We start from the raw sequence: 24,867 nt of genomic DNA on the forward strand, positions 1-24,867 counted from the left end.
CGTTCAAATTTGCTATTGATTAAACAAATGGAGCGTTTGGATTTGAATTATGAAATTTAATCATACTATTTAAATGGTTGGCAGCAATTTCTCAACGAGAGAAGGAGAGAGGACACGTCTTTATGTATTTGCAATTCTGATCAGTTTTATTTACTACCCAAAGACGGCTAATTGATCGATGTCATTATCTTAATTTCTAAAAATTTTGTTGAAAGGGTGGCAAACTGATAGGTTTAAATTTCAAAAAGAGGAGTATACAATCTACAATTTCTATTAATTAAGTTTTATATTATTTTAATATTTAGGATTTAATTAATATAGTTGTCGTACGTAGCTAAATCGGATCGGACTCTATTGTGAACGCTTCTAGCCTTTATGCACACTGTGCTTAAGGCTAGCGGTAGTGTATACACTTAGATCAAATTGGACGGTTCATGATGTGAATACTTCAAGACTTTATTTATACATCTTGTGCTTAAGAGTAGGGGATTGTACACATAGCAAGATCGGACGGACCATCATACGTATTATGTGTCATGTCTCATTAATAGGGGACAAGTGTAATTATTAGACTATAATCCGAGCCATATCCTATATGTCAATATTGATTCAATTCGAGACAAAAATTGTGGAATTAAAGGGAATATTCTAATAAGATCTAGCTAATTTAGACTTAATCACATTTTGAGATTATAAGAATATGATGAAACATATTGATATATCATAAATGCACTAATCATAGAATATCAAAATGAGGTCGATTGACGATAATAAATAATTTTATCTCTTATCTTCAAAGACAGGTTAAACTTTACATTTTACTTGAATGTTTTGGATTAGGTTGACTCGATCATGAAGAAATATTTTTCAAAACAGCTATATAAATTGATTTTAAGGGAACTATAAATACCCCGATTATTTCTATGAAAAAAACCATGATTATTTCTCTTTTTGGTCCATCAAGGGTATCCCTTTTATGAGGAATGCTATTTGGACATTTCACACTATTTTTTTTGGTGGAAACATCTCACTATATACACTTCACTAATATATATATATACATCTGATAACTGTTAAATATGAGTTATTTTTTATAATAAAAATATATTAAAAATATCTTTAAAGATATTTATTTAGCAATTATTTTTAACTTAAATGATATGAATTGATATTTTTCTTATCTATGGCTTGCAGATATAAAAAGAAAAGATTAAAATAAAAAAAAGATCCAAAAGATATCAAAAAGATAAATAAGCTAGGAAGATTTTTTGTATCAAGCCCAAGTCTATTACAACAGTTATAAAAAGGGGATCAAGCCAAGGAAGAAACACACCGAGTCTTAGAGTCTTCCAGTGCATAAATCCATATCCTGAGCCTCTCCCTTAGGGGAAAAGGGAAATCTTCTTCTTAGCCATTCTCCCCCATGTTTTGCCTTGTTACTTGTCATCTATCACTCCCTTAGCCTTTGAATTGTAAAGCTTCTTATTATTATGAGAGGCTAAACCCCCTCAGTTGGGACCTGACAGCCAAAAGCTTTTGTAATATAATTGTTCTTCTTATCTATTAATGCAATTTCAGTTTCTATTATTCTTTCTTGCTTTTATTGTTATTGTGTGGTTTAGCCATCCATGCATCTGTTTTAGGGATTATTCATTGGGAAGTGGTAATGTCTAAAAGAACTGGAAAAGAACATCTCAACATTACATGGTTAGGGATAGTGTGATTTTGTTGTGCCTCTGCATAGCATCTTTTTACTTAATGTTGTTTATTATTCTATCTTTGCAAAGGAGATTTGGGAGAGAGAATATATAAATTAGACTTTTCAGCATGAGGAATCCGGGTTGAGTATATTAGCATATGTGAGGTGGAAATTGGAAAAACATTTAATAGAGAACATCATTAAAATTGTATCAAGGCTAGTTATGCATGCTAGGTCCCAACATTGTCTTATTCTGAACAGACCCTTAACACAAAAGTCATTGTTTAATTTTCTTGTTATTTTCCCTTTTACCTTCTATACTTCAAATTTCATATCTTTGATTTATCTTATTTTATCGTTTATTTTTTATCTTATCTTTCTTTATCTTCTGTCTTTTTTTATCTTATCATCTTTTAATTCAAATCTTTTATCTTTTCTATCTTCTATTTTTATCTTTAAATATTTATCTTTTCTTCTACATCTTTATTTCTTCTACTTCTTCTATTATTTTTAAATTGAGTTTGCATCAATCAATCTAAGTACAAATAAAGTTTCTGCGGATTCGACACTTAGACTTTCGAGTACTTTACTACTTGTCACAAATTGATACACTTGTCAATCGATTAACAACATCACTTATGCTTATCTTAATTTTTCTCTATAATATCATATGATTTATTATTTTTATATTTTTCTCTTTTATCACTATGATAAGTGTCTAATAGATTGTTGAGTATCTAATAATGGGGATGAAAAAATAGATCCAAACCTGTGGATATTCACAAAAATATCTGTAAGCAACGAAGGTAATTACCCGCTTATTGGGGTTGGGGTTGGGAGCAGGTATTTACATGCAAAACGTTGCAGGGATGAGTGCAGGTATGGGTACTATAGTATCCACCCTGCCCTACCCCGCACATCTCATATATATATATATATATATATATATATATATATATATATTAGCATAATTAAAATATGTTACTTCAGTAAATAATTTATATTATACATATACTTTTATGTAAAAAAATAATTATATTTTCTAATTCAATTGGTATTTTAAAGTCACGGATCATGCTTTCAATTTCTAGTGTTGATGTCATAATTGGGGTTATTGGACTAACTATTAATGATGTGCCATATTGATTTTATTTCATGCTATCACTTTTATGTTGGGACCATTGGATACAATCATGATTTTGGTTTGTAAATTTCAATTAGCACTTTTATGTTGATGCCAATATTATTCATATTCTTTCAAATATCATTTTGGTTTTGAGTTGACTTGTAAATCCCTAATATTGTTGTGTAGAATGATGGTAACATACATTATATTATATTATATTTGTTTCACTCTATTTAAAAATAATGAATTATTACTTACTTTTGTTGAGTTACAAGTGTGAGGTGAAGTTCCATGTTGGGTAGAAGTGAAAAGATTGAGCATCATATAAGTGAGGAGAAAACCCATAAACCTGAGCCTTAAGGTTTTGGGTTAGAGTGTGGTATCAAACTTCCTTATGTGATGGCTCGTGATTCACAGGTATACCCCTCAAATCTCTCCAATAATTGGTATCAGAGTCGATGGTTCGACTTGGTGATTGACTCAGACGAGTAAGATGGCGGCGCAGCGTGCCCTGCAGATGGAGCGGTGGTGCAAGTACCGTAGGTGGTCAGAATGGCTATACTCGTGGATGATAAAGACTTTCGCTAGAGGGAGAGACTACCATGTGGAAGAAACTCACACTTGAGGGGGAGATGTCCCATAAACCTGAGCCTTAAGGTTTTGAGTTAAAGTGTGGTGTCAGACTTCCTTATGTGGTGGTTCATGGTCCACTGGTATACCCCTCGAATCTCTCTAATAACTTTCATGTATAAATTTATGAGTTTGTTGATAGGTTTTAGAAAGTATCGTCGTCACATGATATTCAAGCTTAATTAGAATTTTCGTTAAATGATTAGAACATTAACTTTAAGAATTGTTATGCTAGATGATTATCTTTTTAATGTTATATATTTGTTACTTAAGTTTGGAGGAATCATGTTTTGTTTGCTTTTTTTAATATTATGCGTAGATGTTTTTAAAGTTATGTTTGAATTATTTAAGAGTGAATTTTTAACTTGTAGTAGTTTTTTTAATTAATATATTTTTTGATTTGTTAACTACATAAGTAAAGTGTGATTTGTGGGTCGTGGGTATGAGTATATAGATACTCAATGGGTACATGGATGAGGATAAATTTACTACTCACACAGGTACAAGTTCGAGTATGAATTTTTTCAAATGCAGATATAAAAACAGATAATATAGGATCCTATCCAAACCTTATAAATTGTCATCTTTGTCTAATCATCATTTTTTTTATATATATATAACTACTCTTTGGAATATATTTTATTCCTTTGGGCTTGAGCCCTCAACATATCAAAGAAATGAAGATGAAAAGTAGATGTTTATAACAATAAATAAAGGAAATACACAATCTGTCTTTTGGTCACTCTTTTTACAATACGACTTTGTCCTTCAATTTTTCTGAAACCCCTTATTGCAATTGCAATGTATGAAATAGTTAATAAATAAAATAGGAAGAAAAGTATAAAATTTAAATTGATATAAAGAAAAGTTAAACAGCATATGCCTACCTGTCCTAGAACAGGCAAACGAAATCGCACCTTACCTTTCCTCTAATATAACCGCATATATGAATACATGACAGTTTCCTTTTAATTTTCTCTCACTTTTCATTTAATTATTTTCTCTTTCTTTCATACAAAAAATTATATATAGTTTTTCATCAGTAACAACTTTCACACTTTATCTCGCACAACTCTCATTTTTTATCCATCTTTCTTCTCATAAAACTGGAATTGAAGAACATAATATTGTTATATTTGTTATTTTATTCTTCATCCATTTCTATTTTTACCTAATGAACTTTATGGTTTCTAAGGTTATTTTATTGTGTTGATACATATGCAACCATGCACGTTTGACCTAAGGGATTGATTTTTCAATATAGATGTGTTTTTATGAGCTTTTTGTTAATTATTTTTTAAAGCATTTTGTTTGGTGTGAGTACACAAATTTTTGAAGCATTTTTATTTGATTTTATTCTTGTTGGATTAAGCAAGGTACCTACTTCAACTTTCTCTTTCTCCATTTTCATAGTTTCGTTGGTCTTTTACCTTAGTTTTAACCTAGGCCAGTTTTTGTGTTTACATGTACAAATGATATAGTATAGAGAGGTTGGGTTGGAGCGATAAACATCCTAAGATCTACAGCATCTACCTTTGGGACACGAAATTTCGGTATTGTACTTCCTCCAATTTTTTCTCTAGCAGTTTGAACCATCATCTCTCTCTGCATTTTATCATTTTGGACTTACTGATCCCAAATTTTTAATTTGGATTTAAGGTATTTTGTTTTACTCCAAAAAGGAGAATTTAATTAGTGTATATCTCATCAATTTGGACATTGCTAGGAATGGTGAAAATCCTTTAAGCAAAAGCATGTCTAAACAATGAAAGACATCATGTTGAAAAAATGAAAGGTAGGTGCAACTCTGTTCTATATTTAAAAGATAAAATGATTTTTTTGTGTACATTCTGAATTAAACTAAGGTATGTACTCCTAGACAAAATCATGATGCAATAATTAACTTAAAGAAATAAATGCATTTTGATTTGCCAAAGAAGACAAATGTCCCGAAGAATCTTTCAATGGAGACAGAATAACATTGATCTTGATGGATTATAGAAGAAGAAAAATTGAAATTGGAATAATTCATAGATAGACAAAGATTTGTCATTATACTTTTTTATTATTAGTTTAATTAGCTTTTCTTTTTTACATTTTATTTTTGTTTAAGGCACCTATATGTAGTGTCAAATAGTATCAAAATTAGTATCTCTTTACTTGCTTAAACTTGACATATTATTTTCCTTTTTATTAATTTTACCTATTATTTGTATTTTTTTCTACAACATTGTGTGAGAAGATACAAGAAAATTAAAGTTTTTTTTTGGTCTACTTTGTTTACCCATTATTTTATCTTGGGTTTAAATTTAATTTAAAATTAAATATTAATAATGTTTTCTTATGTTCAAAGTCTTAATTGGTTGAATTTAAGAAATCTTAAATTTTTAACTTGGATAAATATTTGTAACAATTGCAGGATAAAAAAAATCTACATAATTTTTGTATCAATAATAAGAATAAATAATAATATTTTTTAGCACGATCAATAATATTTTAGAAGTGATATTTGCATCAAATTCAATATGAACTAATATTTATCTATAACATAAAAAGCAAAACATGGTACGCATAATAAGCTAAATATTAATTCAAGAAAAGTTAATACAACTTTAACACAATAGGAATGTGATCACATAATAGAAATACAAACAAACAAGTGTCAATGTAAATAATAAAATCAACATACAATTTAATACATTATAGATAAATTACAAAAATATATTAATTTTAGCATATGGAAACACAATAACAAAATATAAATGGGGACATACAGGTGTGATGATGTGTTTCCACCAGTATATAGGATGCAAATGCAAGTTTTCAAGCACTCCATATTAACACGATCAAAATTGATAAATTTGATGATTCAAAATAGGCTAAATAGAGTTAAACTCTTTAATTTGAGACTAAAAAAGTGACTCAATTTGGCCAGTCCAATTAACTAAAGTGGTCCATAAAATACAAGTCCGAAAACCATCAACCTTATTTTGTCCAATATTTTAAGTTTTAATTTTTATTTTTCATAATATATATATATATATATATATATATATATATATATATATATATATATATATATATGGGCGCGCAAAACTAGATCAATTTCTGTAAAAAAAAAAAATGAGCAATTTGATCAGGACTAAGTTGGACTAACAAATTTATGTTCTATATAAGAAGAGTTCTTATATTTAGACACTTACAAATTTGAAACATTTTTATTTTATCTTCATTTCTCAATTATCATATTTTATGTACTTTTCTCTTTTTCTCTTAAGCTATCACATAGCACCTGGAGTGTATATGTATATATAATCATATGAAAATCAGGCTAACCCGCCTAACCTACTTTTTGAACATTAGCACCCAGGCCTAACAATTCATTTTTACAGTTTTACCCTTGATTACCCATGCATTTTCTGGAATTTTTTAGGTTCTCTAAATGTTATTCTTGATAAATGTCTATTGAGCTCAAAATTAAATTAATAAAAGTTATCTTTCTAATTTTGTGATATATTTTTAACATATGCATATATACAAAAACCAAAAATGAAAAATGCAAATGGTCGTAGACGATTAAAATAACTTTATACGAAGTTTGTCAAACTTCTTTTATCTTCACATATAATGGAACTCAATCTTCCTTTCATGTGAATTTACCAGCCACGAAAACCATGCAGATCGAATCATGGCATAAGTGATGTTGCTGAACTTTCAGTTAAGTCATCAGCAACCAATTCAGAGCAGCATGCATGCCTATGCTTATGATGCAGATTTCTAGAGGAAAGCAATGGCAAGGAACACGAATTTGCAAGACAAACACTGAAGCTAATCAAACTTAATTTACAAATGACAAGTAAGAAAAAAGCATATACGAGAACAACACATGATGAAGGCGCTTCAGATCATTAATTACAAACTATCCGAAAACATTATCCATACATATACCAAATGATGTTACATATAATTATTACCATGGTCTGGTTCCCTCGTTGACATCCATTGACCAAGTCCTACGCGAAGAAGGTGGAGAGGGACCCACGTTATTAGGACGAGAAGAAGCCCTAAAACTATTACTCCTCATCACCGTAGTTCTCGAAGTGTTAGAAGAACGATTAGGGCCAACTCCACCACCTCTCAAGCAACTAAACAAACCGTTAAACATTCTCCTAAACGCGCCACCTCTTCTGCTCCCTCTAGACTCCGACACCGACCACGAAACCCTCCTCGGTTCACCCACAACAACGTTGTTGAAGTTGAACCCACCATCCACTTCCGTGTACACAAGAGGCACGTTAACCTCTCTCTCACCCTCTCTTCTTCCTAATCTCCCCACGGCAAACCCTCCACCGGGTAACCTCAAAATCGTTAATCCCACATTGTTGTTGTTCTCTTCCTCCTCCTCCTCTTCCACGCGCTCCAATCTCGCACGTGCGACATTCTCGCACGGCAACTCGTGCCGGCACACGGGGCACGAGTTTTTAATTGCTAGCCACGGTAAGATGCATTCCGCGTGGTATATGTGTTTGCATGGCATTTCCTTTGCCATGGTGGAAAGCTCGAAGGGCTCCTTGCAAACCGCACAGTGCGATTCAGTCGCCGTGTGAGTCTCGTCGATCTCGATCGACGGGAGCAACTCCACGGCGGACTTCGACGCCGGCGCGTGGTTATGCTGGTCGTTACTTCCCATGCCGGAGTTCGATTCCACCTGGGAAAGCTGGTCCATGACACGGTCAAACCCTGTTCCGAGGAGAAACTCCGACATCCTCGGAGGGAGTGGTCGGAGACCGGAACCGGCTCCGTCGTCGAAGAAAAGGTCGAAGCCGGAGCCACGGTCCCGGCTTGTTCCCTCGCTCTGGAGCATGATGACCGGATTAAGCGGTGACCGGTGGCTGGTAACGTACCGGCAATGATGACGGCGAGAGGAACGGGGGTTGTAGTCGGAGTTATTAGAACTGTGGCCGATCATGTACATTGCCGTCCCCGTCGGGAACCTACGGCGGCGGGTTTCCACGTGGTGGACGGAGCGGTTCGAAGGTTGGATCTCTTCGACGAATCCGCTGTCGCAATCGGGACAAACCGGCATTATTTCTTGTCTCCATGCTCTCACAAATTTGTTGCACCGGTGACACCAATGGGAAGACATCTACGTATAGTTACGAATACGTACGTGCGGTATGGTTTATACGAGACGTATTAATTAGAGGGAGAAAGAGTAGTACTGCTGGAAGGGTTGAAGTTACGCATCGTCTTGGTTTCGATGTTGGAGAAGAGAAGATGAAAGGATTATAGGTTGGGGTTTCATGGTATGGCGTTGAAGAAGATAACAGAAAAAAACGACATTTTGTTGTTTTGGCGTGTCGCCAACGTTGTTGGTTGCACGGCACGTCGTGTAGAGCGTTGGATGAATGGAACAGTTTTGAGTTTTATGAGTTATGTTATGCTGTTGCTAGATTACAGCCTGGCACTTTGCTATTACCTGGGAGGTTTGGTCTGAGAATAGCGAAACGGAAGATTCTCTCTTTTTTGTTAATTGTTTATTTATTTTATTAAGTTATAAACTGTGTCAACTTACAGTTTTGCTGATTCAATTTAATATAGAAAAATAGAAATGTTATTTTAAGTACTAAAACCGATTTTCATCAACGAGATTTTGGATGTGTTTAGTTGAACGGATCTACATCAAAATTAATCTCATATTATATTTCTTTTATAACATGTTAAAATATAAATCATTTAATTATCTTCTTAATCTTATTTAATTTTCACAAGAGTTGAGAAAAACAATCAAAAAATAATTTATATAAAATCAACAATGATATAATGATTTATATAAGTTACTTTTGATATCCCTCCTTTCAACACTAAAGAGTGTAGAGAGCAAAAACAAAATATTTTATGAATGATTATAAATAAAGTTGTTTTTTTAATAATTCTGAGTAAATATTGAATTTTATTAGTTTAATTATTATATTAAAAGTTCTTATTGGACAAATAAAATTTAATCACATGTATTACATTTGTAAATATGATTAACTTTATCCCATGAATAGTTAAGAGTAAATGAATGTGATTTTCTATAATTATTATCAACAAGTAATTAATAGTAATGTGAGGTTATTAAAGTGTCTAATAGTATTAACTTTGTCTAACAAGTGATTTATTGTACCATGTGATTATTAAAATGCCTTACAATGATTGACTGTAAACTGGTTAATATTAACCATAATTAATGGAATAAATTATAGAAATCTTCCTTAAGGTTTGGACTAATTATATCTTATAAAAAAACTTCGTACCCCATTGTCCAGAGGCTCTTCGCTATGCGAAGGTATGGGGGAGGAATGTTGTACGCAGCCTTACCCTTGCATATGCAAAGAGGCTGTTTCCGGATTCGAACCTATGACCAACAAGTCACCAAGGCACAACTTTACCGCTACACCAGGGCTCGTTCTCTAATTATATCTTATACTTCTCCATTTTTTACTCCTACAAAAACATCCTTAATTTTTGTCATACCATTACACCGAGCTCCGTATAATGAGCGGCACATGATTTTTAGAGATTTATTTGTCGAAAATACAGTCATCTTCTTCTTGAATTGCAAATGTTCACGGTAAAAAGAGGCCTAAGGAACTATGCACAGTGATGCAAAATTATGACCTTCATTGCTCTGCAAAACAATATCACTCTCCAACAGAACCCAATTAAGTTCAATTGTCAAGCAAACCAAGTCAACAGAATCTAGTCATGCTCAATTTATGCTCAATCAACAGACACAATGTGACCAACAAAATCATATAAAAGAGACATCAATTAGAGAAAGAAAATACCTCAAACCAAAATATCACCAACTCAATCACCTTGCTCGTGATCTCACCATCCATGGCTGTGGGTGAGGTTCGCTCGCAGATCCTGCTATACGGCATCGCTAATCGGAGATCGAAGTTGCAGTTCAGATCTGGGTACAAAGACATCGTGTCGGCGCCGATATGGGTCAAAAGATTGCGAGGTTCACACGCAGATCCCTCTTCCCCTCCTTCCTTGCTCCCTTCACTGTTTATCTTTGTTTTATTTTGTCAGATCTGCATGAGCTGAAGATGAGGAGAAAGACAGTGCCTTTCGGGCAGAAGAGAGAGGCCGTTATGGATTATTACAAAATAAAATTTCATCTGAATCCGTTTGAGACAAGAAGATGCTGGAGAAGCAGGAAAAGATGATAAAGGAAAAAAAAAAGGGTGAGAACTGAGAAGGGTTGTAAGAGAAACTAGGAAGGTGGGAGAATTACAAACTAGAAAAGCATACTTTAGGGGAATTACAAAAATACAAATGGGAGGTGTGAGAAGTAAAATTAAGAGTGCAATGGAAGATCCCTTAAATAATCTACCCTAGTCCACTTTAGACCACCACTTAGTGGGTTGGCCCATTTAATTGATGAAAATATTTAAAACTAGAAAATAAAATTATTACGAAAAAATAAAGCAAATAAATACTAACTTATATTTATTTTAACATTTCTGTCCTATAGACTAATTTGTTAATCCATAAGCCTCGTTCAAAGCATCTAATTCACGATTAAGATCATAAAAATACTTATTTAAACGGATTTATAATTTCTATAAGTAACGTTATTTTAGCGTATTTAAGTTCCAAATAAGAGTTTGTTAGGGGTGTTCCCGCTACTCCTATTAAAAAAAATTATAGTTCTTATTGATCCTTTTTTTTTATCATAGAAATACTTATTGAAACGCACAACAATTCCTTAGTATCTGTAATATCTCTCGAATATTATTCTCTGTTTCCAAAACAATCCACAGCAACGGTTGAGGAACCTTAGTAGGGAAGTGTTGTGCTTGTTTGAGCCACAATGAATGAGTCTTGTATGCTTCAAGTGATATTGTGGTCTTTCATGCACACAACTTCTTGTTGTTTTCTTTCTAGATGCTGTAGGCCTCATAGGCACTGGTCGCTGGAATTGTAGCTATCCAAGTTGAACTTTTTTTTTTGACATTTTTGTTCGTGGTGTGACATTTCAATAGGTTTTTTCAGTTATTTAAAAAAAACAGTTATATTAAAATATTGTATGAATAAATTAAATTTATCAAATCCAGTTTTTGTAAGGATATCAGAAGTCTTAAAGAAACCTTACAAGGATACCTTATCAATTAAGGGTTTTATCACTTCATATCCTTTTCTTCTAGAAAAATTGTATACAATTTCTTTTACTTGTCCTTGTCGGGAAAAGTACACATACGCTGCTATAATTGAATCCAACTAGCATGCACTTATTTCTGATCAATTAAGAGTACATGATACTCATCGTCTAAACCATATGAGAAATTAAAGAAGGAAAATGTTTTTACGGTAAGCGTTTTAACTAATATAATTTGCATATTATTATGCAGCCTCTCCTGGGTCTTATATATAGAGAGCAACTTGTATATAGGGATGAGAATAGGGCATATTAGGTCAGGTTAGACTTTAAAAGGTCTGAGTCTAAACTATGATGAATTTTTGAGACCTGAGTCTGACCTATAACCTATCAAAGATTTTTATTTTGGTACGACTTGATCTTTTTAAAAACTTAGTCTGACCTGATAGTCTTTTTAAAAGCCTTCTTCACATCAAATCTTTAATATTCCTTAATGGAAAAGGAGGAGAAACGCTAGTCGGCTTTCATCACGAACAAAGAATATATGCATGAAAAAGAGAAGGTAAAAAGAAGATGAAATAAAAAATATTAAAGGAATAAGAAGATGTAAGAAAAAATGGTAAGGTTTTGAAGTTTTACTTCTATCAAAGGTTGAAGTGAAAAGGATATGATTTTTGTTTGCTATGAAATAGGAATGTAATAGAAAATTTAAAAGGAAAAGAAAAAAGTTAACAGAAATAGGAAGACCAATAAAAATAATGAGGAATATAAAAGGACACATGACTTACACCTAAATTGTAATTAAAATTTTACTTGATTATAAGAATGGAAGTTATGGAACAATAATGTGAAATCCAAAGTCTGCTAGTTTTTAAAAAAATATTAATTGTACCAAAAAAATAATATACTATCTTATAAGACTTTTTGATAAGTCTAAGTCTAATCTATTTAATTTAATAGGTTTTTAAAAAAAATCTGAGTCTAACCTTTTAATTAAATAGGTCAGTTCAGATCATACTTTATGTAGATCAGGTTGTAAGTTTTATAAGCCGATCTGATCTATTCTCACCCTGTGTATAAGTTAGTATATGTAATTGGTGGTTAAACTCACAAACATATTCTGGATCAGCTTAAAACTTTTTGTCTAGTGTAGAATGTCTCAGCTACTGTTAAGTGTTAACGCATGATTTTTTTATTTTATTTTATTTGGAGAGCAGATCACAAGTTAAACGTTAGGAACTATTTAGGGCGAGACAATTATAAGGGTTTTAATTAAGATATCACTATTAGTCCTGTACGTAATAATATTGATGATCTTAATGCTCTTTTCTGTGTTGCTTAAGCTATCATCGGTTCAATTTATAATGTCATCGTTGCCCGATAATTTATGTAAACAGATGGCATCGCAAATATATTCCAGAAAGAAATAATAAATCATAACGAAACACAGCCAAATCTCCTATTCCTGATCTCCTGCAAGTGCCTTGATGACTTTTATTGAACATCTCTTGTTCTAGTTATTTTAATACATCTTTAATTTGTTTATAAAATTATACTAAAAATAAATGCATATAATTTTTTCAAGGTAAATAGTAAGTACGGAGAGTGTAATTGATTTTTACATTATCATTTAATTAAAAAATTTATATGTAAATTAATTTTATTAATTTTTATAATAAGTTATTTTCAAAGTTATATATATATATATATATATATATATATATATATATATGATTTCTATTTATTTTATAAAAAAAATATTGTATAAATTAATATAACTCAAAATAATATAATTAAGTACATGTATGCTACATATTATCGATCAATTTTAAAGTTAGGAAAAGTGAATCAATCATGAAATTACCCGTGATCTCAGTCTTGACAGAACCAACCAAATTCCAAACAATCCATATATTTTAATCTACAGGTAGGTATATATAAAATACACAAATTTATGATGTTCAATACACAAGCTGGTGCATCCATGCATCCATTATACAAATCAACAAAATAAAATAATTAATCAATCTTTCAAACTAGTGCTGCAATTTTATTTTCACCGTATGAACGTTCTCACCACCTTCACCATCTGATCAAAGAAAGAATAAGTAGGAGACACAGTGCCATCATTCCCCGCAAGCACCCTATACTTATCCTTCCTCGTAAAGTTGGTGCACTCAAACCCTAGCGTAGCCGCCAATATTCTCTGGACATAGTTAGCCACGTCGTGTGGACTCTTCCCCGAAGAACACGTAGCTTCAACCGGCAACTGGTTAAGGAAAGTAACCTCGTACACCGGTCTAGGGTTCATGAAGAAGAAAATGGGGTCCAAACCCTTCCAACCCCTCGCGGTGGTTGCATGGAAGAACCCTACCCTATAGTTCATTGCCACTGGCACTATCCGGTCGGTTAGTTCAGCAAAAAGACCACTGAACCTTAAAAGGAAAGGCTCACGACATGTTGTTCCTTCGGGACACACTACTAGGTCACCTTTGGATAGCTCAAGTTTGATTTTTTCGGCGTCTATGTCGCGTGATCTTGTGAGCCTCACGGTGGGGATGGGGGAAAGGATCTCTGAAAGGCGTGAGATGGAGTACGTGACGGCGGGGATTTTGCGGCGGAGGACGGAGGAGAGGACGACGGGATCCATTAGGGTGCGGTGGGTGCAGACGTAGAGCACACCAGAATTGCCGCCGGAGGGAGGGAGGGGTGGTTTTCCCTTTACGATGACCTTGCCGCCGAATAGCCTTGAGATGTGTGGAATGGCCCAAAAGGGTAGAATAGAGCCCATGGCTATGCGGATTATGGCTAGTACAATGCCCACAGGAATCCATAGGAGGATTAGGAGGGAGGTGGATGGCGTCGGCCGCTTCACGAGGCGGCCGTCGTGGAAGATCACCGGAAGTGGCCGGAGCAGCTGGTGGTTAAAGTTTTGGTTTGCCGAATTCGGTGGATTTAATTGATCCTGCATGTAATGTAGGGAAGTTTTTAGCAATACTTATTATTTAAAAATAATAATTGTGGACACTATTATTTAACAACTAGAAAGATAAAAAGATATAATAATAGTAGAAAAAATATATAAATATGATTTAACAAAAGGAAATACGATGGGGTGTCTGTAATCATAAAAATTTCTAAATACGATTATTTTATTATTTATAAGACTTACTATGTACTCTAGTTTCAAATATACTCCAACATATATGGATCAGTTTGTGATTGAATGATCATAAAAAATACTATAAGCGCATATACTGTGTACTTTTTTAATTTAATTTTTAATATACAAATAAAAAATATCAAATTAAGAGTATTAACCATCAAACGGCAAATATCATAAAAATACTAAAATTTGGCCCATGAGATGGACATAAGGTCATTTTTTATTTATTTTCCCAAGCTAAAATTAAACAGCCTACTTGATTGGAAGTGAAAGGAATCTGAATAGTTTGCATAAAATCGTAAAATGTACCGTATATACTATTATTTTACCAAGATAGCTAAACCAAAGTAAATTGATTTTTAGTTTCATTTTCCATTTCTGTTTAGTTTGATGTATAGCAATAGGCCTTACCATAACCAAAGTTGGCGCTTCATTGTCGAAAAAGTTGGCAACCCTTTCAGAAATGGTATTGTTGGAGTGACCAAGGACGAAACCCGTCGCAAAGCCAAACCTATTGAAGGAGAGTTCGGTCCCAATGACCTCACCAGCACGTAGATGCTCCTTCACGAACCTCTCTACCATAATCTTTGGCGTCTTGGTCACCACGACCCTCTTGTCGTAGTTGCTGAACACCCTCCATGTGTCCATGTCAAGATCATCCATGTAGAACTTCGGCAAAACTGCCCTAGCCACTGATTCAATCTCGGACTTTGGAACACCAGCCACAGCCACGAAGATCATTAGCTTGAGAGATGCATCGTTCATGCCAACCATGTCAAGGAACCGAATCACGGGCAATAGTGTTAGCAACAAGGCGAAACGAACCAAACCTGAAGCTTCAAACGCAACCAACATGAAGTATGAGAACGCATCCTTGTCCTTCACAAGCGTGCCTTCTAGCTCACACACCACAGACTCCATAACTTAGGATTATTCACCAGATTTAATTACTCTCTTTCTTCTTGTACAAATGATGTTTTTTTTTTTTCTTTCTGTACTTGCCTTTGGCTTGTGATTTTTTGAGTTCCAATGTTTCACCTTATAATATGAATATGGTTTTTATGGTTATGACTTATATACAAGACTATGGAACTGGGCTTTAATTTATTTGACTGGTCTCTAACACAAAGCAGTTTAGCGGTTTTACAACTACCTTCTCTCTCTCCACTTGGTTTTTTTTTTTTTTTTTTTTCTCTCTCTATGTTTTTGGGTGGATATATCCGCGAAGAATAGAGCATTAGAAGCAACGTTTATAGGCAAAGATTAATGACTTAACCCCAACAAATTAATTAAAAAGTTTTTTTTTCTGACTTATTAGTTTAGAAGTACTATTGGTAGCCGGCTACTTTTGGTCTTCGGACACCTAATTAATTAAAATTTGCGCGTCTTTTACGAGTATTTTTAGGTCACTTACCATTGCTTAAAATGAAACATACGTATCTTGAGTTTTGACCAATATTTTTGTTTGATATGAAAAATTAATTATCTCGTCATACTATATATATACGACTGTTGACTGATGTCTAGAGAGTACAAGACAAAATTGATGTAGTTCATCCTAAAATATTGCAAATTATGTGTACTAAGCAGTAACCATATTCTTGACGTATTGAAGCGTCTATGTGATGTAAAATCTTGAGCATAATTACACGACTTGAAGCTTTTACATAAAGTACCTCTTAATATTATCCTTTATAATCTTAATAACAGCAGTGATATTCCCTTAGATAATTAATACTACTAATTAACGATGTGATTGCTTATTAGATGTGAAAAATCATTTTAGATCTGACATAAAAACATGTATATTTTATATGATAGTATTTGCAACAGTTGAAGTGAATATAATTAAACTTGAACAAAGTAAAACGACAGGATTAAAGAATCTAACAAAATTAATAAGTCGTAATTCCATGTAGATTACACGGAATTACTTATATTTTTTATGCATAATAAATTTCCTAAAGTAGAACGACCTTGTCTATGAATATACACTTGTAGTACATTTAGCAAGCTACGTGACAGATACTGACTGATAAAATGGCTTGTTTCACAGATGAGACGTGAAATATAAAGATCAATTTGAGGAAATTATATCCAAGGAAACAAGTTTTTTGTTTTTGTTTTAAGATGAAGGAAACGAGTTAAAGCAAGTGTTTTTCGTAATTTAATTATTGGTTACTTAATTATAGAAGCAAGACAAAAGATACTGAGTAATATTTAGTTATTGTCTGCACGGAAATTTCATTTGTTGTCGCGACATCATTTTCTCATAAAAACTGTAAACTTTAATGAACAAGTTATATTTTAGGGTACGTATGAAATTTTTTAATAACTACAACATTAAAATATTGTAGCTCTTTTTTTAATGTAAATTTATAAATATTTTTTTAACTATTATTGTGAAATATGAAAGATATAAAAGTTATATATATAAAGCTTCCCAATGCCATCGAGCGCATAAATCAAAGTAGGGGTGATCAAAATAATCGGTTATACTTTTTATTTAATTATAATCATAATTAACGGATTGTATAATAACTAGTTAATTTAAAATAATTATATATATATATATATATATATATGTATATTAATCAATATGATAAATGATTATTATAAAAAAATGATTTTGATTGGGACATAATTTGATAATTAGTAACTTTTTTTTTTAAAGATCACATGTTTTTAATAAATAATTTTAATTACTAGCATTTCTTGAAGGGAGTAAGACTTGTGCAATTTTATTTTTTTAATAAATGATTTTAATTTGCGATAAAGAATTTATTAGAAAATGTTATTAGGATTTCTTATTATAATTGAGGTATTTCACAACATCAACGCCGAGAAATAGGGTGAGCGGTGACATGAACATGACATGATATTCTTTATTGGAGTAATTTTCTTTCTTCATTGTCTTTTTATTATGAAATTCAATAGATGTAGATGCGATGTAACATCCAATTGCATGGCTACCAATTGTCATTTCCCAGTTTCTACTCCATATCCATGTGTTCCTATAGTTCTCTTGAAAATTTGGTGTTACAAATCAAAACCCACAAGGCCACAATTGTTAATAAATAATTTTTTTAATCAAATTAATAAAGTTTACATACAGTTTTTAGACGTTTTTAAAATTATCATTTAATTGGAAATATAAATTTACATCAAATATTGTATATGTTACTGAAATGAAATTTTAATTATGATTGAACAATATAACTAAGAACCTTTTTTTCTTAAAAAAAAGTACATCTAACTTTTCCCCAATATCAATCTACTCGCTTTAAAAATTACATTATAACTTTTAATCATTAATAAATAATAATCTACTTGCTTTTCTAGAACTATTTCTATCAATATCAACAAGTTGAACCTTTCAAGATTCAAATAAATAAAGTTCCTTGCTTCCCCCTAGTTAACTCAACTTCTTTTTTTTTTAACTGTTTTTTTAAATCACTTTTAATTAATTAAAAGTGGAAAAATCAAACTTTTATATTAAAACACGTTTGAATATGTGATTGAATTGAATCATTCAGAAAAAAAAGTGATTCAATTGAATACTCTTTAAATAAAATTTTATTAAAAAGAATTTATTGGTAATCATATAAAAAACGATGAAGTTTAATGAAATCAGTTAATTTTTTTTTATAAACTTTCATATAAAAAATGCATATTGTAAGACAAATAAATTTATTCAATAAAAATATAAGAAATACTCCAATTCATAATAAAATAATGAAAATTACATTAATTAGAATCATCCACATTAGAAATGTCCTCTTAAGTTAAGATATTGCATTGAGACAAAGCCAATCACTAGTTATACCCTCTTTAAACATATAATTCAATTAACAAATTACATTGAAATACCATTTATTAGTAAATAAAAAAAGCACATGAAACTTTTTATTTGATCCAACATTATCTTCTAGCCGGCTTTGATTTATAATTTGAAGGCTTCTTAGTATAAAACATAATGAAATAAGTTAGAAAATTTATAAAACTCACTTTCATAAATTCAAGTATGTTCTTTCAAATATCTTCTAATTAAGTTTCCCTCTCTCTTTCTCTCTCTCTCTCTCTCTCTCTCTCTCTCTCTCTCTCTCTCTAAATTAACTTACGTTTAAGGCAAAGAAAATTGTGCAAAGACTAAAAGCTAGAAAAAGTTATGTAACAGACTTCAAATTTAACAACATGCCAATTGTTAACTATAGTCAAAGCGGGTAGGAAATTAATATGTATGTTGTTGCTCAGAATGGCTTAAGCCAAAACAAGAAGTTTGGTGTCCCCTTTTTATCACAGCTTGGTAAAGAATTGAAAGTAGGTCAGAAAATATATCCCGATACCTTGTAAAATTGAAACTAGTACGGTTGCTCAACTCCTTTGTGACCCAGAACTACAATTTGTTTGTATTCAATATATCAACATTCCAAAATGTACAAATTTACGTTAATTCATAATCCATTAGCCTTATTGTCGCTGTGGAAAACTTGATCTCCCAATTAGGTAAGGTTGGTAAGAAATTGAAATCTAATGCCCTTTTGTATTTTAACAAAGAAATTAAAGCTGTTGTAGTATTTCTTTCTTTTGCACCACGAACGAATATTTTTTATGCGTTCTCTAGCCGCAATCCATTACTCCAAAGTTTCCCGCATAAGGACCAAAATTTGAATTGCGGATAAATTCGTTTTGTTGGCTAGCCTGTGTTTGGTGCTTGAGTTGTATAAGTATTTCAAAATCCCTTCTAGCCAATTCCATGCATATCCACAATCTCGAAACGAACGCAATTACATTCAAGGTTTCTATGGTTGACTTGCCAACACTAAACTATCACAAATATGCTAATTATATTGGTTGAGTAAGTGTTTAATCTTGATCTACAATTATCATTACGTGAATTTGATTTTATTTAGTTTGCTAAATTGTTTATTGTTAGAGATAGAATATGAATATTTAAGATCCAATCTATCATATGATGAATTTTAGTTTTAATTAAGTATTATCTTTTATTTCAGTGTCATATTTATTCTTTGATTGAATGATTATGGCTAAACATATAATTTAGTCCTTATATATGTTATTCATTCTCAATTTGATTCTTATATGTTAAAACTTATTAAATTGGTTCCTGTACATACAAATATTATTAGTTTGGTGTTTATCACAATTAATTCTCTTATGTGTTTTTTATTTGATCACTCTTTATAGTGCATTTCTAATTTAGTTCTTATACAACATATTCTTAACTTGGTTCTTACATATATGGACCAAATAAAAAATATATTACACATATAAAGACCAAATCAATAATGCCCTACATGTATAAGAATCAAGGCAATTATAACAGTTAACATATGACAACAGGGAACAAACACACTTAACACATGCATGGTTTCATGAACTCATTTTGGAGAAAAATGTATTCAGCTATAAAAACTATTATAGGGATTTGAGTCCTTATTAATATATCCAAAGAATTATTTACCTATTTAGCCATTATCACATTTTATTTAAAATCCTTATACCATCCAAATAATCACAAGGCAAAATTTATTCATTTTTCATCTCATGAAGAATGAATGGATGGAAGAAGTTAGGATAAGTTGTATTTCATATGCAGCTGCATGTAACAGAAAATCTTAAAACAAAAGGGGCCTCAGCTTCACGGGCTAATTATAAGGTCTACATGTTGTGTAATAAATGCTTGGGCTAATTACTATTGGCACCCCTCAATCCAAAAGACTATGATCCTCAATCCAATATTTGACATGCCTACAAGCACCCCGTACCACGAGTACCCCTGGGCCTGCACTTGGTATGAGAAATTACAGGCAAATAACAGATGTGATGTACTTAGTTTCTTGATGTACACCACAAAAAATTAACATCTGCCAATTTCCCCCTAACATTCCTATCAAACTAGTTTTTCTTTGTTTGTATTCAGTATCTTATCATGAAAAACTTTCTACGCAAAGGCAATTACCTGTTAATTATTCCATATAGAAAGAGGGATTGTGTAAAAAAAAAAAAGGAGAAGAGGAGAATAATTATATCATCGTGGCCATGCCAATAATTTTAAGACAAATTCAGGCAATAGGATAGACTGATAGAGCAATGAGCTTTCTTAAGTTCCATTATTTTTCTAGCTACATGCATGTTTTGCTTACTAATATAGAAAGGTCAAGGAAAGTATTTAACAAGTATTTCAATTTGAGATATATACTAGCATTCTAAATATAAAAATTATCCAAGAAAGAATCCTTTATTAGGGTTTGCAAGACTGAACAAGTTCAGAAGTGAAATCCGTCAATTGGTTGATTCATGGGTTGGCGATGGTGAAGATGATGTTTCTGATCAGGGAGACGCTCATTGATAATTTGTTCATCAAGGGAGTGAACGTGGCTTTTGTGGCGGCTTCAACTTTTTGTTTTTCTTCACGTAGAGCATCGCAAAGAAAATTGCGGTAAAAGTCCTCAAACTCCTTGAAGTCAATGTACCCATCGCCGTTTCATCAGCATCCCCGATACTTTTCAACAACTCGAAGGTGGGTTTAATACCGCATGCACAAACCCTGTCCTTCATATCCTTCATCTAGATTTTTCAGTCGCCTTCCATGTAATTAAATTATAGGTGAGTATTATAATTATGAGAGAAAAAGTTATACGTTAATAATGTAATTTTTTTTACATAATTATTCAATAATAACTTTTATGATAAATTTATTAATTTTTAAAATAATTATCTTAAAATAATCTAAATAATGGTGTGTGATTAAATGTGAGTCTAAAATTAATTTAACTGTTAATACATTGACATTAAATTCTATAACTATAATTATAACTAATTATAATTTGATATAACCCACTAGTATTTTTAAAATATGAATATATAACTAATTATTTTTTATTCATAATACGGTTCTATAATAAGGTTATTTTATATATAGTTAGTACTTAATACGAATTTCAGATCCCAATATGTCCTCATTTCTTCCCTTAAGACATAACTATATGTAACTGGGGAACGAAACTAGTATTCATAACTACACATTAATTTGTCCTTTACTACAAACAAGTAAATGTTCAAACAAAATACTACGATGTATATAGGTTAGATCTTAATTTTGCTTTAAAAAAAGGTTAGATCTTAATTTAATTATTTTCTAATCAGTCGGCAAGCCCTATTTGCAACTCTACTTGTATGATATTCTAAAATAGCTAATAAATGGAAATTTTAATATATTCTTGTCCTCTCATCATGTAGGCTTCATTATGTCTCTCCTTATATTTAGGATAGGTCACTCAACTCGTGAAAAAGAAAAGTAAAGAAGAAAGTAGATGTATATAAGCCACTCGGGAACAACAGAATAAAAGTTAAACCACAACGGAGTAGAAAACCACGAAGAAAATGGCTTTAACCTTGGGTCAGAAGTGTTGTCCTATATAAAGTAGAAGAAGCAAATAGAAAATGGAATCATTTCTAGTTTTACACAGAATTACTACATGTGAAAGGGGAAATAATTATATTTATTCCCCTTCGTTACCCACAGTTGAAATTCCAGCCAATAAAATCACGGGCTCTTGTCCTACAAATAGATAAATTCGAAATTACTCATTCCCTTTCTATCCCACGCCAACTCGGATGTGTTAACCCAACTCTCTTATTCGAAAAAAAAAACCCTCATATTAGTAAATTAAAATTAAGTTCAAGGATATTTAAAAAGAGAATATGAGCTCAAAAAGAGAGGGGAAATTCCCAATCTATCAAACATTTTTTTTCAACAACTTGTTTTGGAAATGATTTTAATAAAATGGATTTTGAAAATAGAAAACAAAACACTACCAAACAGGTCATATTGTTCACTTAGCATCGATCTGAACTGAAAAGAGAAGTAAATGGGTGAATGTTAGGTAGACATAAAAACAAGGAAAGTAAATTTTTTTAGTCTTGCATTCATGTGTTGTTCCGAACCTAAATGGGCAAAGAGACTTCAGCTGACTTTGTCAATTCAATGCTGATTAAGACACTTGAGAGGCCTGCGAATCAAGCAACATTTTGTTAATGAACAAAGCTATAACAAAAATGATAATGCATTATCCCTTGTTCATTAAAAAAAATACCACTGGGATATTTGGCATTTTCTTTAATTTGGTAGTTATTATGTTTTTAATAGTAATTACCAAAATAATTAAAATACATTGACAACATTTTTTTTACATGGTTGTCCAATTATATATTAACATATAATTGAAAATTATTTAATTTTATAATAATTATTTTAAAATTGGTATCAAGAGTATTTTTTTAATTAATTAATAGTGTTAAATTCTTTATATTGGCAGTATAATAAAATTGAAGTCTAATTATAAAAATATTCCCTTATCCTTCCAAAAAAACATCCTTATTTTCATCATGTTTTGTTTTCACCAATTCTTTTTTATTTTTAAAGAAAAAAAATTGAATAGACATAGTAACACTAATGTAAGTCTTTGCAATTGCAAATAATATAAATTAAATAAAAAAGAAAACAAACTAACCTTGACGTTTGTTTCTTCCTAACAAAAGTCTATTTATTTATTTTAACTTTTACAATGACTAATTATGTATAAAAAAATATTGACTAATTTTTAAAATTTTCAAAATTGTATTCAATTTGCATTTAGTTACAGTGCCATCTTATTAAAATTAGTTTTTCAAGTATAAATATGTAGTTTTCTTATTACAATCTTTAGCATTCATCTCCCTCCCCCCAACCCAATTTAAATTTAAATTTTTTCATAAATTAATAATGCATGATTTTACGCACATGACTCAACTAGCAATAAATATTTTGGAGGATTTAGAATTTGGAAGGTTAAAAACGAAATTGTTTCTGATGGTATACCGCCCTTTAAAACTAACAATTTTCTTTATTTGATATATATATATATATATATATATCATTTTTTTGTCAAATGCCCCTTTAAGCCTTATTTTTTCTTTATTATAAATATATTTATATAAAGAGAGCCTAAATAAATAAATTAAAGAATAAAAGGGAGGTATGAATCCATGATTAAACACTGCATGTGCATGGGGGGGAAAAACAAAATAGTAAGAGAAACAATAGGTAGAAATTAAATCTAGCTAACCTCTCTTGATTATTATCTGTGGACTTATAGCTGGGAATTGGAACACGTCCAGACTCTATATGCCTAAGGTCCTCCAAAAGGATTTCATAGTGTCTCTTCACTTCCTCAGCCGATTTATCACCAACCACTTTTGCTATGTTTTGCCATCGATCTGGGGTGTCTTGATCATACAAGGCAAGTGCGCTTTCGAATTGCTTGTTCTGCATGCGTGTCCAAGAGGAAAAAATTTCCTTGTTATTGTTGTGGGAGTTTGAAGCCATGAGTTAATTAGTTAGCTCACTGGAGGTGTTGTAATCTCAGGTAGGTAGAAATAATGGAAGGTTTTGTTTCTATGCAATTTTGAATTAGGGGACAAAGAAGAGGAGCTGAAAAGAAAAAAAGATGGGGTGGTTATTTTTTCATGAATGAAGGGTTGGAATGGTCATCTGTTTATAAAAAGGTGAAAGGATTGGTGGATCATGCCTAGATGTGACCCGTAAATGTAGGGTGGGACAACATACAGCTAGTCTCTTGTGATACACTTTAAAGAGTTTTTGAGAAATTAACCTCCAGGAGATGGAGATTATTATGTGTATGTGTATCGTGAATCACAACTTATGTTGAATGAATGGGATAAATTAAGAGATTTGGTTTTAATACAATGACACAGTTTATACTTTAATTCAATTATAAATTTTCATGGAGTATAAAATTATTAATTTTTGTAATAATTATTTTAAAAAGTAATATATATGATAATTTTTAATTGGTTGACCTTCACCGTTAATTGTGATTGCTTGAGCTAGTTTTATAAATTCAAGTAAGGGGTTAACTAGGTATAACACAGAAACAAGAATACAACGTACTACCCTAGAGTAGTTGATTATGAATATTCAACGTACAAAAATATTTTTTTATAATATTCTTACCTAATTTGCCTTCTAAAAAATATATTCTTTCTTACCTAACTCAAAAGATAAGATA

General features: G+C 31.5%; 3 protein-coding genes across 5 annotated transcripts; all 3 read right to left on the reverse strand.

Moving 5' to 3' along the window:
- Window positions 1-7,043: 7,043 nt before the first annotated feature.
- LOC106796723 (probable E3 ubiquitin-protein ligase RHC2A) lies at window positions 7,044-10,805 on the reverse strand. 3 transcript variants are annotated; one of them, XM_026126432.2, is made up of 2 exons: window positions 10,289-10,805; window positions 7,044-9,944 (listed from the first exon to the last, which is right to left on the reverse strand). In XM_026126432.2, exon 2 carries the CDS (start codon window positions 8,599-8,601, stop codon window positions 7,426-7,428), a length of 1,176 nt encoding a protein of 391 aa, XP_025982217.1. In that variant the 5' UTR covers window positions 8,602-9,944; window positions 10,289-10,805; the 3' UTR covers window positions 7,044-7,425. The 3 variants fall into 3 exon arrangements, with proteins under 3 accessions (XP_025982217.1, XP_025982216.1, XP_040864747.1); XM_026126431.2 differs by having other exon boundaries at window positions 7,044-10,128; XM_041008813.1 differs by having other exon boundaries at window positions 7,044-10,146.
- A 2,696-nt stretch (window positions 10,806-13,501) lies between these two features.
- LOC100808027 (glycerol-3-phosphate acyltransferase 5) lies at window positions 13,502-16,268 on the reverse strand. The gene is made up of 2 exons (XM_006575445.4): window positions 15,185-16,268; window positions 13,502-14,572 (listed from the first exon to the last, which is right to left on the reverse strand). The coding sequence occupies exons 1-2, from the start codon at window positions 15,692-15,694 to the stop codon at window positions 13,664-13,666; spliced, it is 1,419 nt and encodes a 472-aa protein (XP_006575508.1). The 5' UTR covers window positions 15,695-16,268; the 3' UTR covers window positions 13,502-13,663.
- A 5,863-nt stretch (window positions 16,269-22,131) lies between these two features.
- Window positions 22,132-24,276, reverse strand: LOC100808556 (protein RADIALIS-like 3). Its single transcript, XM_003518341.5, has 2 exons — window positions 23,905-24,276; window positions 22,132-22,809 (listed from the first exon to the last, which is right to left on the reverse strand). Exons 1-2 carry the CDS (start codon window positions 24,162-24,164, stop codon window positions 22,782-22,784), a joined length of 288 nt encoding a protein of 95 aa, XP_003518389.1. The 5' UTR covers window positions 24,165-24,276; the 3' UTR covers window positions 22,132-22,781.
- Window positions 24,277-24,867: the final 591 nt, after the last annotated feature.

This window comes from Glycine max, chromosome 2 (genome assembly GCF_000004515.6).
Source record: "Glycine max cultivar Williams 82 chromosome 2, Glycine_max_v4.0, whole genome shotgun sequence".
NCBI lineage: Eukaryota > Viridiplantae > Streptophyta > Magnoliopsida > Fabales > Fabaceae > Glycine > Glycine max.